The sequence below is a fragment of the Bos javanicus genome, chromosome 25 (genome assembly GCF_032452875.1).
Source record: "Bos javanicus breed banteng chromosome 25, ARS-OSU_banteng_1.0, whole genome shotgun sequence".
NCBI classification, from domain to species: domain Eukaryota; kingdom Metazoa; phylum Chordata; class Mammalia; order Artiodactyla; family Bovidae; genus Bos; species Bos javanicus.
Genome location: NC_083892.1, coordinates 20,092,689 through 20,109,308, shown reverse-complemented (window position 1 = coordinate 20,109,308; position 16,620 = coordinate 20,092,689). Strand labels below are relative to the sequence as shown.

General features: G+C 38.7%; 1 protein-coding gene across 3 annotated transcripts in view; it reads right to left on the bottom strand.

The window, feature by feature from the left end:
• METTL9 (methyltransferase 9, His-X-His N1(pi)-histidine) overlaps positions 1-16,620 on the bottom strand; it is a 50,047-nt gene that overhangs the window by 14,901 nt on the left and 18,526 nt on the right. For all 3 annotated transcript variants that reach the window (XM_061401405.1, XM_061401403.1, XM_061401404.1), the window contains exons 3-4: positions 15,810-16,019; positions 8,101-8,285 (exon numbers count right to left, since the gene is read on the bottom strand). In XM_061401405.1, the coding sequence (XP_061257389.1) occupies positions 8,101-8,285; positions 15,810-16,019 (395 nt within the window). The remainder of the gene's footprint in view (positions 1-8,100; positions 8,286-15,809; positions 16,020-16,620) is intronic.

The following is a 16,620-nucleotide window of genomic DNA, read 5'->3' as shown; positions in this document are numbered from 1 at the left end:
ATTACGCGTTGCAGTGTGATTTTTAACCAACTAAGGAGGGAAATGCAGGACAAAGGGCAGTGTGTAGCAAGGAGGCTTATGGTACTTACTACCATCTCACTAAGAAAACATGTTAGAGAATCGCTCTCTGAAAGTTACTTCTGTGTAACAAAAAAATCTGTTTAAAGTACCTGCAAGTATATATCTGCTATTAAACCTGAATTACAACCTATTATGTTTATTTAAAGTGTTCCTCTTAAACTGGTATAAAATGAGATCGATTCTTATTTTTAAACCCCAGATTAAATTTTCAAATATTTTAAGATCTCTTTAAAAGCATTTTGTACTGATGGCTTAAATCAGGGACCTCTAACCTTTCCATCTGGGTTGGCGGGGCACATAACCTCATTTTGTGTGTAAATGTATGTGAAAACACATGTGAGTACACATATGCTTTGTGTAGTTTATGCATATACATGTACGTGTGTATATGTGTATACACAAAAACAGAAATTAAACAATGGGCATTCAAAGCAATATAAATAAAAATGTTAACATTTCCCTCCTGTACCCCAACATAAACAGTCTTGCATACTCCCTCAACTGTGAGACCACTGGCCTGACTGAAATAAATGAACTTCTAAACCAGATGGCAGAAAAGGTTAAGTGCTACCACCATCCAGGTGAATAGAAGGGATCTGATCATTTCCTTTTGATTTCTGAAAGTCATTACCTTTGGTCCTTTCAGGGATGAAAATATATCATTCTTCATGTAACTAATGAGGAAACAAAATCCCTAAGACAAACTTGTATTTGATTCAGAATACACTTTTCCCAATATAAGCAAGGACTGTGTTTAAGAGACTAATTTTTAAGCTAAATTTTGGAACATATTTTCCCAAGTAGTTATATTCCTTGAGGTCATATATGAGTGCCTGAAATATATATATTATTCATTCTTTTATTCATCCAACTAGCCAACAATACTGACTGACCGCTATACTGTTATACAACCAAAGGCTTCTTTTGCACGCCATCCTTGGGTCTCACTGAACTGGGAACCCCACCTGGGAACCCCACCTTGCTCCCATCTTACTGCTGTTGCGTGTGCATACAGTAAAACACGCCATAGATGCAAACACACGTCAAATGTCACCCACACAAAAACCTCCCTAACTCCTCCAGCAGTTAATGGAACTTTCCTTCTCTAAACTCATGGAACTTCATGTTTCTTTTCAGATTATCCTGCCACTGTCTGTTTACATCTTCTGAACTAGTCTCTAAGTATCTTAAAACTAGAAGCACTTTTCTCATTTCTGTTTACTTCTACTGCTTAGCACTGCCTGGTACGTAAAAGTCTTTTAAATACCCTTACATGAATGCAACTGAACAACGTTTCTACAGAAAAATATTTTTTCAGCCCTTCAACTGAGATACGAAGCACACTTCACTCCTTAGCCATTGACCCTCACGCCTTGTCATAAGGACCACTCATTGAATCCCTAACATTAATTTTCCTGAGCATCCAGAATTTCCACTGAAAAGGACTAAGCAAGCTACAGCTTTCTGTTGAAATTTACACTTTCCAAGACAATCAAGAGAGAATAAACTGAAAACAGCTTGGAGATGAAAAAGAACAGACATGGTTCTAGTGTCTACACACTCTCCCCTCTAGTCCAGAGCAGTGACACCACATACCAACAGGTGTTAATGAAAGTTTCAGAGTAAGTCATACCTTTCTCTCTACTATATTAGAGCTAAGAGAGTTTGAAAGCCTGGGCTAATAGGCATCTAGTTCAGTGTCTATGGAGTCGAGTCACATAAACTGATGCTTAAGGCACAGAATTTGAGACCAAGCTAAAATGCAAAAATATTGACAAATACTTCAAAGTGAAGGACTGTGAACAAATCTTATCTAAGAAGCCACAAATAAAAATAAAGGAACAGAACAGGACGGAATGAAACAAATCTAACATGTATCAAACACCAATAGAGACAGACATGGTTGGGCACTATCCTATACACTGTATTATTTCATCTTCACAACAAACCTCAAGGTAAAATCAGCCCCATTTTTACAGATAAAACACTAAGCTTCATGAGAAGCTCAGGCAATAAGGGCCGACCCATATTTCAAACGGAGAAGGCAATGGCACCCCACTCCAGTACTCTTGCCTGGAAAATCCCATGTATGGAGGAGCCTCAAAGGCTGCAGTCCATGGGGTCACTAAGAGTAGGACACGACTGAGCGAATTCACTTTCACTTTTCACTTTCAATCACTGAAGGAAATGGCAATCCACTCCAGTGTTCTTGCCTGGAGAATCCCAGGGACGAGGGAGCCTGGTGGGCTGCCGTCTATGGGGTCACACAGAGTCGGACACGACTGAAGTGACTTAGCAGCATATTTCAAAACAGGTTAGCCCTCAAAAGCCCATACTCTTTCCCCAAAGCAGTCTTGCCAGAGTCTTGCTTATTTCTATTAAGACTGGGGAACTTTAAGACTGAACATGTCTAGTTTAACCCAAACAATCACCCTGGAAGAAAGTGAGAAAGTTGCCAAGGGTTACAGAATGTACAGGTTTATTTAGCTGGTTTCAGAGAATTCTACCAAATCTTCAAAAACAGTAACCACAATGCTATTTAAACTGTTCCAGAGCATTAGAAGGAATTCAGAAATTATTTTTTACAAAATCAGCAGAACATGAGAAAGATAACATCTTCCAAATGGAAGATTAGATCAGACCATCATTTATGAGTAATATTAATGTTAATATTTTTAGTTAGTTATTATAAATACAATCTAGTGATACAAAGAAGAGTATCCTACATAAGCACAGAGATATGTGAGTGAATATGTATTAGAAAAGTACCACTGATTTAATAAGACAACAGAGAAAAAACCCTGTCACCACAGAGGCTGAAAACAAAGGTGACAGAATTCAACACTGACCCCTGACTTTTTTAAACTCTTAATAAAACAGGATTTTTGAAAAATATTCTATCTCTAGCCAAACATCCATCTCAGGCCCAAAGGCAGAATCATATTTTTCATTAAAGTAAAAACCAAAGGTTTCCACCATTTTTTAAAACATTTTCTGGAAGTAACTACAAATTCACTCGGACCAAAAAAAAAAAGGCTAAAAATAAGAAGTAGCAAAACCATTTGCAGATGTTATAACTGTCTTTTTAAAAACCCCAAGAGAATCAATGGAGGAAACTACTGGAAACACTAAAATAATCCCATAAGGTAAACAGTTACAAAACTGGTACAAACACAAACACACACAAAAAGCTGCTTTTCTTGTGTTACGCAGAATATCTGGAGGGCCATTTGAGACAACATGGATAAAACCACAGGACATTATGCTACGTGAAATAAACTAGGTACAGAAAAAGAAATACTACAGGATCTCACTTATACTTGGAACTGAAACAAGTCAAACTTGTAGAACCAGAGAACAGAATGGTGGCTGTCAGGAGCTGGTGGGTGGGGGAACTCAGATGTTGGTCAAAGGATACAAGCTTTCAGGTGTAAGAGGAACAAATTCAGAGGACCTAGTGTACAACCTGGTGGCTAGAGTTAATAATGCTAAACTGTACACTTCAAATTTGCTACAAGAATACATCTTAAGCATTCTTCAGACACACACACAAAGGTAACTCTGTGAGGTAATGAGTGTGCTAACTGACTGCAGTCATCATTTCACAATGTATGTGTATACCAAATCATCATGCTGAACACCTTAAGGACAAAACACTTGTCAATTATACAAAGCCAGGAGGTTTTTATAGTTTAAACAATGAAGAAAAATCCTATTTATAACATCACACACACCATTAGAATAAATCTAACAAAGCTTGTGTAGGATCTCTATGAAGAAAATTTTGTTATGAAAGAACATAACTGAACAAATTAAAAGACATACTATTATCAGCTAGAAGACCTGATACTCCGTAAATTAACCTATAAATATAATATAGGGGAACTAGGCAAGCTAGTGCTAAAGTTGATCTGCTAAATAAATAAGCCAAGAAAAATCTAAGAGGAACTGATTAGGAAAGACTAGTACTGTGATATTAACATGCATGATGCAGTTACAGTAATTAAAATAGTTTGATATTGGCACACATATAGAAGTATAAATTTTAAGAGAATAGAGACCAACATAGGACTTCATGATCAAAGGGCTTCCCAGGTGGCACTGCGGTAAAGCACCTACCTGCCAATAGAGCAGACATAAGAGGCCTGCCAATGCAGCAGATGTGAGAGATATGGGTTCGATCCCTGGGTCAGGAAGATCCCCTGGAGGAGGGCACAGCAACCCACGCCAGTATTCCTGCCTGAAGAATCCCACGGACAGAGGAGCATCGTGGGCTACCATCCATAGGTCGCAAAGAGTTGGACACAACTGAAGTGACTTAACACAGAATATACATGATAAAGGTGGCATTTCAAAGCATTAGGGAAAGATTATTATTAAATAAATGGTATTAGGATCACAGAGTAGCTATTTGGAAAACTAACTCTTTAACAAGGAGTTCCACTCCTAGAAATGTATCATCCAGACAACCTTAAACATTATTTCCTTCAGCCTTTTCCCTACATCACCCTCTCAGTGAGGTCTTTCCCTGAGCATCCTCTTTAAAATTACAGCACCTAAACCCAACTCCCAATCCCAAGAAGCCCCTTTCTTACCTTTATTGTTTATTTTTCTTCGTAACACTTATCACCAACAACATGCTATTTGTTTACCATCTGTCTTCCTCATTAGAACTAAGCTCCATGAAGACAAAAATACTTGCATGTTTTTCGCTCACTTATCTCCAGCATCACTCAGTAAACGCTTTTTAAATGATATTCTGTGGAACAGAAGTATCCCTTCCACCTTCACTGCAAGTTCAGTGCCCAAGAGCATGCTCAATCACACAGTCGTGTCCAATTCTTTGAGACCCCGTGGACTATATAGTCTGCCGGGCTCCTCTGTCCGTGGAATTTTCCAAGAAAGAATACTGGAGTGGGTTGCCATTTCCTACTCCAAGGGTTCTTCCTGGCCCAGGGACTAATGGGACCTAAAGTGTGATGTACCAGAGAGATTTCTGGAAAAGGTTTCCCTCACTTAAAAAAAAAAAAAAAACCTTTGGGAGAAAATGCTTCTTTCTTTCCAAGGCTTGGTCATGCCTACACACGATGCTTGGCGCTGCTTCAGCCATTTTGTAACTGCGGGGGATGTCAACACACGGAAGATGAAGAAATGAAAGCAAGTTCTGAACTTCAATGGGTGCTTTCATCACTGAATTAACCAACCTTGGAATCACTCTTCTAAAATAAACTCTTATTTTTCAGTTGCTCCTTCTGTTTCTTGAAACAGATAACATCCCTATACCTACTTACACATGTGCGCAAGACCTCCCTAAGAACATTCATTTCACTTGTCTTTACAAAGCAAACTGCCAGTATCTGTAAGTACATCAACAGAGGCCTCATCAAGCAAAGTTACCAATGCCCAGCGGTGTACTGGTAAATGTTTACCAATGAGCTAGAAGAAGGGAGAGTCTATTTGTAGAGTTTGCCCGTTTCCATGGTGTAAGTACTCGCATAGAAGTCAACTTCAATAATGGCCAAGTTTAACAACCAGCTCACTAAATTCCTGCCAATGCAACAATCAGCTCTCCTGAGCCCGTAAAACCAGCTCCAGCACACCAACGCTTACACGCAGACAAGGACACAGACACTTACACGTAATTTCCTAGATATATACTTATGTGAAAAAGGGCAACAAAACTATTTATCATGGGCTTGGATTATAGAATCAATTTTTTTCATGTCCAAGCATAGTTGCATAGACTATCTTTAGAAAAATAGTCAAGAAACCTGAACAAGATTGTGAAACTGGAGTGGATGAGAAAATTCATTATATACTCTCTAGGAAGCTGCTTAACACTTTTTTTTTTTTTTTTTTTTTTACCATGAATTACCTTTTCATAAAAATCACAATTTTAAAAAATTAAACATTACTCAATTTTCAGTTTTGCAATATAAGTTTCCTTTTCTTGATTACATACTTTCCCCCTTTCTGATGTTTGAAACAATTCTATTGAGAAGTAACCCCTAACCAGAACTGGGTCAGTACACCAAACAAACCGAAATTAGAAAGATGTATCTTGCATTTTTCCCCTAAATTAATCTAAGCAATAAAATTGCTGTTGTTCAACTTTAAGACCAATCAAAAAAACTACACCAGTAATTACTTCATCTACAATTGCTTTTGTTAAAATAAACTGAGTCAAGAATGCAAAATACACTCAGATATCCTTAAACCAGTCCTGTATTCATGAACTCACACAGCAAGATCACTTTGTACCTCATGAGTCTTCACATGGGGTCACACGGAAATCATTAGGATCTAACTCAGAGAAAAGGAAGCAATAACAGAGTACCACAAGCAGTCTACAAAACTTATAGGTCACTAAAGGTCACCCACAGCAACAAGGCTCTGCATCTCAGGTTTGCTCTATGTCACACGCCAGACCCCTTGAATTCAACAGGCAATTCGGCGCATCCACAAGCAAGGAGTCTGTTTTCAGTCCTTTACTAGAGTCTGCCTTCTTGTCCAGTTTAACTTCCTCTCAATTTTTAGTGTCAGAAACACAAGGAAATAGATTTCATGTTTAGACTGACGTTTCTTCCCCTGCTTGAGCCCACCTCCTGCTATGCCAGGAAATAGCATTAAAGTTCCATCGTGTGGCTGCCCAGCAGGACACAGGAAGCCAGACCTGCCAGCTGATGACTAGTGACGGCAGTGCAGCGAGATGGAGCCGTGGCATACTCACAGAGGGAACAGCACTGAAACAGGTCAGGCCACTGAACTATCAGGATGACATTAACCAGGCTTTTCCCTACCCCACAAACATAGGCGTGGTGTGGCACTCTGTACACGTTCAAGCAGTTTTTTCTTTGCCGTGACAAAATGGCTCAACAAAGGAATGTAAAAATGGACATGCTAGATGGGGGCGGGGGCGGGGTGAAACACATCTATTCTATCTATTCTGTTCCTACCTTCCTATGTCTAAAGAATTCTCCATTTTCCCCACTATCAACAACAGATCCACAAACATTTGGTAAACGTTAAAGACAAGCACTGAATTAGAAGGGACTAAGACCTGATGGGGCAAAAAAATAAGAACAAGAAGAAACAAAGGAGCAAGTGAGTGGCAACACAAATCCACGGTTATAAGCAAACTTGAGCATTATTCCTTAGGATGAAGATTTTTACAGGTATTTGATAACTATGATGCTAGCAAAATATTACTGGACTTCTCAAGAATGCCAACAAGTTCTTAAAGAGTTTTTTGAACCCAAAGTTGAACAAGGCAGTAAAAGAAGAAAAGATTTTCAAATATTAACATGTGTTACTTACATAATAAATACATTTTAATTATTGTACAATAACTTACAAAAATGCAAACAAGGCTTAAAGTCAAAACTTTGAACATGATCTAAATGCAAATCACATAAGCTAAAGCCAAGTGTGAATTAATGTGACTATGGCCAAAAGTCATAGTAAATATGAGGCCGTATAAAATCTAACCATTTCTTCTGAGATATTCTTCATTCAATATTGTTAAAGAGTAAGACCATGCGACTGAAAAACCAAACGTCAAAGAAATGATACGTGTTGGGACACAAATGGTCTTCAAAAGGGAAAATGGATAACAATAGCATTTATCATTTTAGGGACAAGAGATGTAAAATACAAGATAGCTATGACATTCAACAAGTATATTCAGGTAGACTAAAAGGCATCATTTACTGCTTGACTCAGCTCAAAAGGCTATTAACTTAGTGATGAAGGCTCCATTTAAAAGCATTTTAGGCTTTTAATCTTGAGCAGGCAAATCCAGCTCAGTATTATTACCACTGCAAAGAGAGTACAAAGAATGCACTATAAAATCCACATGAAGACAAACGTTACCTGAGGCGATATGTTACACGGGTTAACTGTACTTTGTTAAATATCAGGGTATTCTAAGAAATACCAGATCACGTCTAATTGTGATTGCACAGAATCACAAACACCAATGCTGGATAATAGGCCTATTAAGTGGGTGTCCACACTTACCGTTCTCCACATAGGGATGAAAAGGCAAGACCAGAGCAAGGATGACCCTGCCTCTGGTTGGCTCCAAGACACTTCTGATATCTTTTAACAAAGTCAGAGGCTGATCACAGCGGTCCAGCAAATTTAAGCAGCTGATGACATCATACTGGAACCCTGTCTTCTGCCATTCATTTATACCAAGCACTCTGGAAAAATCAGAAAGATATAAAAACCCTTAAAGACATCTTTAAAAATATTTAGATGCCAGAAAAGACTTTAATTTTGTCTTCCAAATCAAAGTAAGTTCAAAATTTTCATTTATAATATATATTTGCAGTAATAAAATGGCCATGGAAAAGTAGACAACCATACTTCTTTAAATTTAGCATTTTATCTATTTCCAAAACATACCAAGTTTCCTTTGTACGAATTAGTATGTTGAATAAGTACGAAGATATAGATGATAAAAATGGTTATGAAACTAGGGCATCAAATTCTTGAACATCAATTAATGAATGAAGAATTCAACTTTTACATTCACTGGGATGTAATATACACCATATAATCATGTTTTTTATTCCTAGGGTGCCTCCTATTTTAACAATGGTTAGGGTGATATAAGATAATTTCCATTTACAACCTATGATCTTTTGCGCACATCGCAATGGCACCCCACTCCAGTACTCTTGCCTAGAAAATCCCATGGACGGAGGAGCCTGTTAGGCTGCAATCCATGGGGTCGCTAAGAGTCAGACACAACTGAGTGACTTCACTTTCACTTTTCACTTTCATGCACTGGAGAAGGAAATGGCAACCCACTCCAGTGTTCTTGCCTGGAGAATCCCAGGGACGGGGGGCCTGGTGGGCTGCCGTCTATGGGGTCGCACAGAGTCGGACACGACTGAAGTGACTTAGCATAGCATAGCATAGCATGTTCTAGGAGAGAGATACTATTTCATATTCTAGAATCTTCATATCTAAATAACTGTAGAAAAAACAGAGCACAGGACATCCTGCTAAAACAGTAAGTGAAGACCATGGTTAACACACCTCTCTCAGCGCTCAGTATCTCATGCACACATAGTCACTCTCTCTCCCGCTCCTTCACTCTCTCGCCTCCCTGACTCCTGAGCCCTAAGAACACTTTCTAGTCCTTTACAATGTTTTACTCACAGAGGGTAGGAGTCCTTATATCAAGAGTCTTTGTTTGTCACAGTGTTACGGCAATTCTATTAATTACTCACTCCTGCCTGGTTATATTAATCAGAATGTGGTAGGTGAGGCATGTTATGACAGAGACAGGGAGCAAAAGGAAACAAGAAAAAGGACCTTTTAAACAAGTCTTTGATCACACTGAGCAGATATTTTATGACATTTCAGAACATTTTTGCATAGCAGAATAAAAAGAAATACAAACTAGTCAGATGCATCTTCTTTTCAATCTATATTTTTTTAAAAACTAAAGCCTCCTCCAAAACAACACTCTGACGAACTTCAAGGAGCTAGTCAGATTTCTGTCACTTGAAATAAGCAGGGCATTACAGCTCCAAAATCACTTTTAAAGGCTATTTGTATATCAATACCTTAGCCAAACAGCCAGTTTAAATTCATAAACTTGCAGAAGACAAACTACATATCTGATTCAAAAAAACAAACAAATAAACTTAGACCTGATTACAACAAAGCAGAAGCCAAACATCACTGGCATGTTTTAATCTAGAATAATCTCACCAAATCCATCTCAGAATCACTTGAAGATAGGTAGTTTCCATGTTGGTTATTTTGAAAGATAGAAACACACGTTTATAACAGAAAATCAAAATCCTGATAGCCTTAAAACCAGGACAGTTAAAACTATATTTATAGAAGTCCAACTTCATCTTTACTTCTGTTTTGTGATTTCTACTTGTAAACTCAGTTCCACTGATAAAGACAAATTTACCAGCCCCACTCAAATTGCATGCCAGCCCAGGAATCCTAACAAGATGTTTGAATTTTCCTCTCTTATAAGACGAAATTTCCTCTTATAAGAAAAATGAAAGAAGTGACTTGTCCAGGCTCTTGTAAAGCACAAGCAGAGTAGATATTACAGCTTGGAAACTCTTCTAGTAGGTTATTCAAGACAATGAACCTGCTCTCTCCATATAGGTGAGAAAGAACCTAACAATTAATCTTTGTATAAATGCTTCCACGGTGGTGGGTTGAGAATGAATGGCTATCCATTCAGTTTCCAGTATCTTTCCGTTTAAAAAAAGAAGAGTCTGAACTTAAGGAATAGAATTAATTACAATATTTTCCTTCCTTTTTAAGAAAGATCCTTAACCTATAGATAATGCATTAAAGTCAAGCATCTTTAAAGTTTAAAGATCTTTGTTCTCTGGTGTCAAAAATGTACACACAACTCCTTTTGAACTACCCATGTATGACCTACCCGTGCAGATGCAATTCCAAGCCCATCCCCACCACCACTCTTCACCCTGCCATACGCTGGTATCCTCCACCATCTACGAAACACCATTCAGATCACATAAACTAACATTCACATTAACTTTCGGTAAAAGCAGTAAGAGGAACTAACCATGCTGCCAAAATTATTTTCCTGCCGAAGAACAGTTTTTATTTACTGTCATTTGAATTGTGGAATTCTTTGTTAGTGTACATAATCAAAATGTTATTAGGTTGGTTCAAAAGTAATTGCAGGTTTTCACTGCTGAACTCTGCCATTTGATATTGGAATACATTCTTAAATAAACGTGGTTATGTTATACATCATTTTAATGTGCACTTCTCACTTTATGTTTTTTTTGCTAATGACTTATTACTTGCTGTTTATATTTATTTTAGATTGTAGAAATAGTGTTAGAAAGCAAATTCAAGTGATTTTTTTATTCATCATAAACCAGCAGAGACAATTTGCAACATCAACAACGCATTTGGCCCAGCAACTGCTCATGAACATACAGCGCAGTGCTGGTTCAAGAAGTTTTGCAAAGGAGACGAGAGCCTTGAAGATGAGGAGTGCAGTGGCCGCCAGTGAGGATCAACGACCAACTGAGAGGATCACTGAAGCTGATCCTCTTACAACTACACAAGAAGTTGCCGAAGAACTCGACACAGACTATTCTAGTCATTCACCATTTGAAGCAAATTGGAAAGGTGAAAAAGCTCGATAAGGGGATGCCTCACGAGCCGACCGAAAATTTTAAAAAATCGTCCTTTTGAAGTGTCTTCTCTTATTGTACGCAAGAACAATGAACCATTTCTCAGACTGTGATGTTTGACGAAGAGTGGATTTTACATGACAACCAGCTGTGACCAGATCAGTGGCTGGACTGAGAAGAAGCCCCAAAGCACTTCCCAAAGCCAAACTTGCACCAAAAAACAGGTCATGGTCACTGGTGGTCTGCTGCCAGTCTGATCCACTATAGTTTTCTGAATCCCAGCAAAACCATTACATCTGAGAAGTATGCTCAGCAAATCAATGAGATGCACTGAAAACTGCAACCCCGCAGCCGGCACTGGCAACAGAATGGGCCCAACTCTTCTCCACACCAACACCCACCTGTGTGTCACACAACCAACACGTGGAAAGTTGAAAGAACTGGGCTACAAAGTTGTGCCTCATCTGCCATATTCACCTGACCTCTTGTCAACCAACAACTGCTCCTTTCAGCATCTCGACAACTTTTTGCAGGGAAAAGGCTTCCACAACCAGGAGGCAGAAAATGCTTTTCAAAAGTTTATCAAATCCTGAAGCACAGATATTTTATGCTACAGGAATAAACTTATTTTTTCATTGGCAAAAATGTGTTGATTGCAATGGTTCCTTTTTGATTAATAAAGATGTGTTTGAGCTCAGTTATAATGATTTAAAATCCACAGTCCAAAACCGCAATTACTTTTATACCAACCTGATAACTGTAGAGGACTTCCCTGGCGATGCAGTGGATAAGAATCCGCCTGTCAATGCAGGGACACAGGTTCTATCCCTGCTCCTGGAAGATTCCACATACTGTAGGGCAACTAAGCCCGTGCACAACTCCTGGAGCCCATGGGGTGTGCACTCTAGAGCCCACAAGCTGCCATTACTGAGTCTGTGTACCCTAACTACTGAAGCCTGCTCACCTAGAGCCTGTGCTCCCCAACAAAAGAAGCCACCACAATGAGAAGCCCACACACTGCAACGAAGAGGAGCCCCTGCTCACTGCAACCAGAGAAAGTCTGCGTAAAGCAATAAAGACTCAGCGAAGGCAAACATAAATTTTTTTAAAAAATTAAACTTAAAAAAAGTAATTGTATAATCCATTCCTAAATATCTATGGCTCTTACAAAACAGCATTTCTAACCCAAGAAGCAAGGTATCTGTTCACGGGGTTATTATTTTCAAGAAAATGAGTTACATAACAGTTTGCCTTCCAGGAGGATTTAAAGTACACCTTCCTTGGAGAAGTAACAAAGCAATCAGTATTGTGATAAATCCTAAATAAAAAACCAAAACACCAACAATGTAAAGAAAAGTTTTATTTTTGTTTTAAAAATCAAAACCACATCCTTAAATTTTACGATCAGGCTTTCTGGCATAAACAATAGTCAATGCAGAGGGGAAATCTGGCCATTTTCTGTTTTATTGATTTATTTCAAAAATGAAATCCAGAACCTTTATTAGAAAGCCAGGTTTTTGTGGGCCCATATACTGAAGAGAAACAAAAAACAGCTACCTCCAAAAAAAGAAAGAAAGAAAGAAACCACGGAAGTAAGCTAAAAGTCTGCCCGGCCATCATGGATTAGGTGAACCCTACCACTTGTCTTATAAACCTCAAACTGCACCAAAAGTTGCCACTTTTGTGAATATGCTTTTATTTCATAGTAACAACATCATGGAGGGAGTGTCAACCAGTATGAATTCCCTATCTAGGTCAAACTGCAAAAAGATTTTGGCATGTGTATTAGGGGAACAAGGTCAGCTTTTGTTGTTTCGTTTTGTTTTTGGCTGCTCCATGCAGCTTGTGGTATCTTAGATCCCTGATCAGGGGTTGAACCTGGATCACAGCAGTGAAAAAATATGTTGAGTCCTAACCACTGGACTGCCAGGGAATTCTCCTAAATTAAGTATTTTTTACATGGTGTACAAGTTTATCAGGTAACATAACATGTAAACTCTACATGTACTGAATCACTTAATGTGAACATCTGAAGTCTCACTTAAAATTCCATTTGGCCACTTAAGTCTCTAGAAGGGTTTAAATGGCAGGCAAGCAAGCAAAGACATGGCTCAGGGTAGGTGGGAGAAAAATCACTTGAAGACATATTTCTAATATCTTCCTCCCCATATTCACTTCAAAACATGGAAGAGAGTCAAATTAGGAATTAAGCATGATTTAAGTCACCATTATAACAAAGGTCAAAGCCTTGACATGGTGAATTAATTTCTAATTGAAGGAATGTATTTCAAGTGCCACCACACAGACCCACAAGGATCTAATCTGAGCAGACTACTGGATCTTACAAATCAACCTCACACAGATAAGCCTGCTATAACGTCCCTAAGAGCCACTTAAACACTGACAGTGACAAGGACTTGAATGCTCAAGCTCTTAGGAAGGTCAATCTCCCTTAACTTTAACTCAACTTCTCAGGCTCTGTTGTGCTTGATTACACCACAGACTATACCCTCTTCCTCCTTCCATTTGGTAAGGAACCTGCCTGCCAGTGCAGGAGACATGATATAATCCCTGGGCCAAGAAGATTCCCTGAAGGAGGAAATGGCAAACGACTCCAATATTCTTGCCAGGAGCATTCCCATGGACAGAGGAGCCTGACGTTCATACGATTGCAAAGAGTTGGACACCACTGAAGCAACTTAGCACGCAAAACCCCACTTACAGTAACCCTTCCCCCTCCTTCCTATTGGTATTCTCTTCCTCAGGCTAAAAAAAATCTATGTTTTTTCCAAAGTTTAAAACTAATCCTGCTCCAAGAGCTATGCTAATATGTTCTGTCTCTAGGGTTAGTCTGTTCCTAAATTAATCTCTTACTTATAAACTTAGATGGTAGGAAAGTGAGGAGTGTATAATTGAACTTTCTAGGTCTAAGGCCGGCTTCCAAAATATCAAAGGCGGCAGGTTATATACCTCTACCTCTCACATTCTATACTCGGCACCTTCTTCTTCCACTCAACAGAATCCATACTGAATAAAGAATGACTTTCTTCCTAAGTCTCTCAAGCAGCAGATGGTCTGAAAACCAAGATTTCTCACTTCATGTCCATTTGGAAGAATATTATTAAAAAAAAAAGATCAGAAAACAACAAGTATGGCAAAGATGTTGAGAAACTAGAACCTTGTACACTGCAAGTGGGATGTAAAATGGTGCAGCTGCTGTGGAAAGGTATGGCAAGTCATCAAAAAATTAACCACCAACTTACCATATGATCAAGCAACTCCACTTCCGGGTATGCACCCCAAAGAAGGGAAAGCGGTGACTCTAACAGCTGTCTGTACACCCATGTTCAGAGCAGCATTATTCACAATAGCTAAAGGTAGAAGCAACCCAAGTGTCTATTGACAAATGAATGGATAAACAAAATCTGGTATATACATACAATGGAATATTACTTGGGCTTAAAAAGAAAGGAGATTTTGACACATGCTACCACATGGATGAACTTTAAGACATTATGCTCACTGAAATAAGCCAGTCACAAAAGGACAAATATTGTACAATTCTTCAAGGTTTCTAGAGCAGTCAAATTCATAGAGACAGAAAGTACAATGGTGTCTTCTAGGGGCCAGGGGGACAAAAGACTGGGGAATCAGTTTAATGAGTATAAAGTTTTAGTTGGGAAAGATAAAAAGGCTCTACAGATGAATGGTGATAGTGGTTATACTGCAATGCAAATATACTTAATACTACTGTACACTTGAAAATTGCTAAAGTGGTAAATTTTTTGTTACATATTTTTACCACAAATTTTTTGAAGTTTTTTTAATTAAAAAAATAAATAAACAAAAAACAAGATTTGAGAATGTCAGGTTCAAATTAGGGAACAAGTCCCTACATTTGATCTCTCTTTTCCCAACTGCCTCTCACCTGCCTTTTCCTCCCTGTGTGTTCTGTGTTAGTCACTGAGTCACGTCCAGCTCTTGGCGACCCCGTGGACTGTAGCCCGCCAGGCCTTGCTGTCCATGGAGTTCTCCAGGCAAGATACTGGAGGGAGTAGCTGTTGCCTTCTCCAGGGGATCTTCCCCACCCAGGCACTGAACCTGGGTCTCCTGCATTGCAGGCAGATTCTTTACCATCTGAGCCACCAGGGAAGCCCTTTTCTTCCCTACAGCGCCAAAATCTCAAGTTCAGAAAAACACTGCCACGGAAAGATGATTTCTCTCTCAATTTCCACTTAATTGTAAGTTGACCCTTGAACAATGTGGTTTTGAACTGCCTGGATCCATTTACACATGACCCATATTTTTCAAAGGTAAATACTACAATACTACATGGTCTGGTGCTGGCTGAATCCACGGACGTGCAGGAACTGCAGATACAGAGGGCTGACTATAATACGTGAATTAACCCCTGTGCTGTTTAAGGGTCAGCTGTAACATGGAAAGATTTTTTTAAAATTCCTCCTCATGAAAATTGTTTCTGATTTGTATCATTTAAATAAAATAATACTAAGAAGAAACACATCTAAAACCAAGAAATATACTCTAAAACATGTCTAAAAACTATACCTGTATTTCTTCTTCTGCAGCTGCCATATCATAGTTTCAGACAGCTCAGTGGCATAAATTTCTTCAAAGTGAGGGCTCATGATTTTTGTGACTTCTCCATCGCCAGCACCTAAATCAAGAAGTCTATGGGTTTTCCAGTCTGGATTAATTTTAAGCAGTCTCTGAAACTGATCTGGTGAAAACACAAACATTGAGCCTCTTCCTAGCAACCTGGAAAAGAGAAAAAGGACAAAAATGGATGACTGTGTACGAAACAAGCCCTCCCACCCAACATCCATACAGAACAGTGACATGGCACCAAGAGCCTTCTGAATTTACAAAATGCTTATAAGAGTATATGATTAAAATAGACATCGTCTATATGATTCATGGTTAAAAAGCAAAGGTAACAAAATAAGAAAACACCTCCAAATATCATCATCTGTCTCTGAGGCTGCAAACAGTACACCCAAAAGAGTGGGGACAGGGAGAGGAATAAAAGGTGCGAAGGCAGGAAGAAAAATATAAGAAAATAAAAGATGACTGTGAAAAATTAAAGTCAAAATAGGAAGGAGTAATAGAAAACATGTATATCAGTTTAAAAAAATGTCAGGCCAACAGAATCAGACTACAACACTAGCCAATAACACTGAGCAGAAAAAGCAAATGGTGGGGGGGGAGCCATTTACAATATGAAACTGAACAATGAGTATCAAAAATAGGTCTAGATAATAGATTTTTAAGAGACACTGGAGAAAAGAGGAAGAGTGGTCCTTGTGATATCAGTTAATTTGCATTTAAAAGTAGATTCATACTTGGGGGTCAGTTTGTA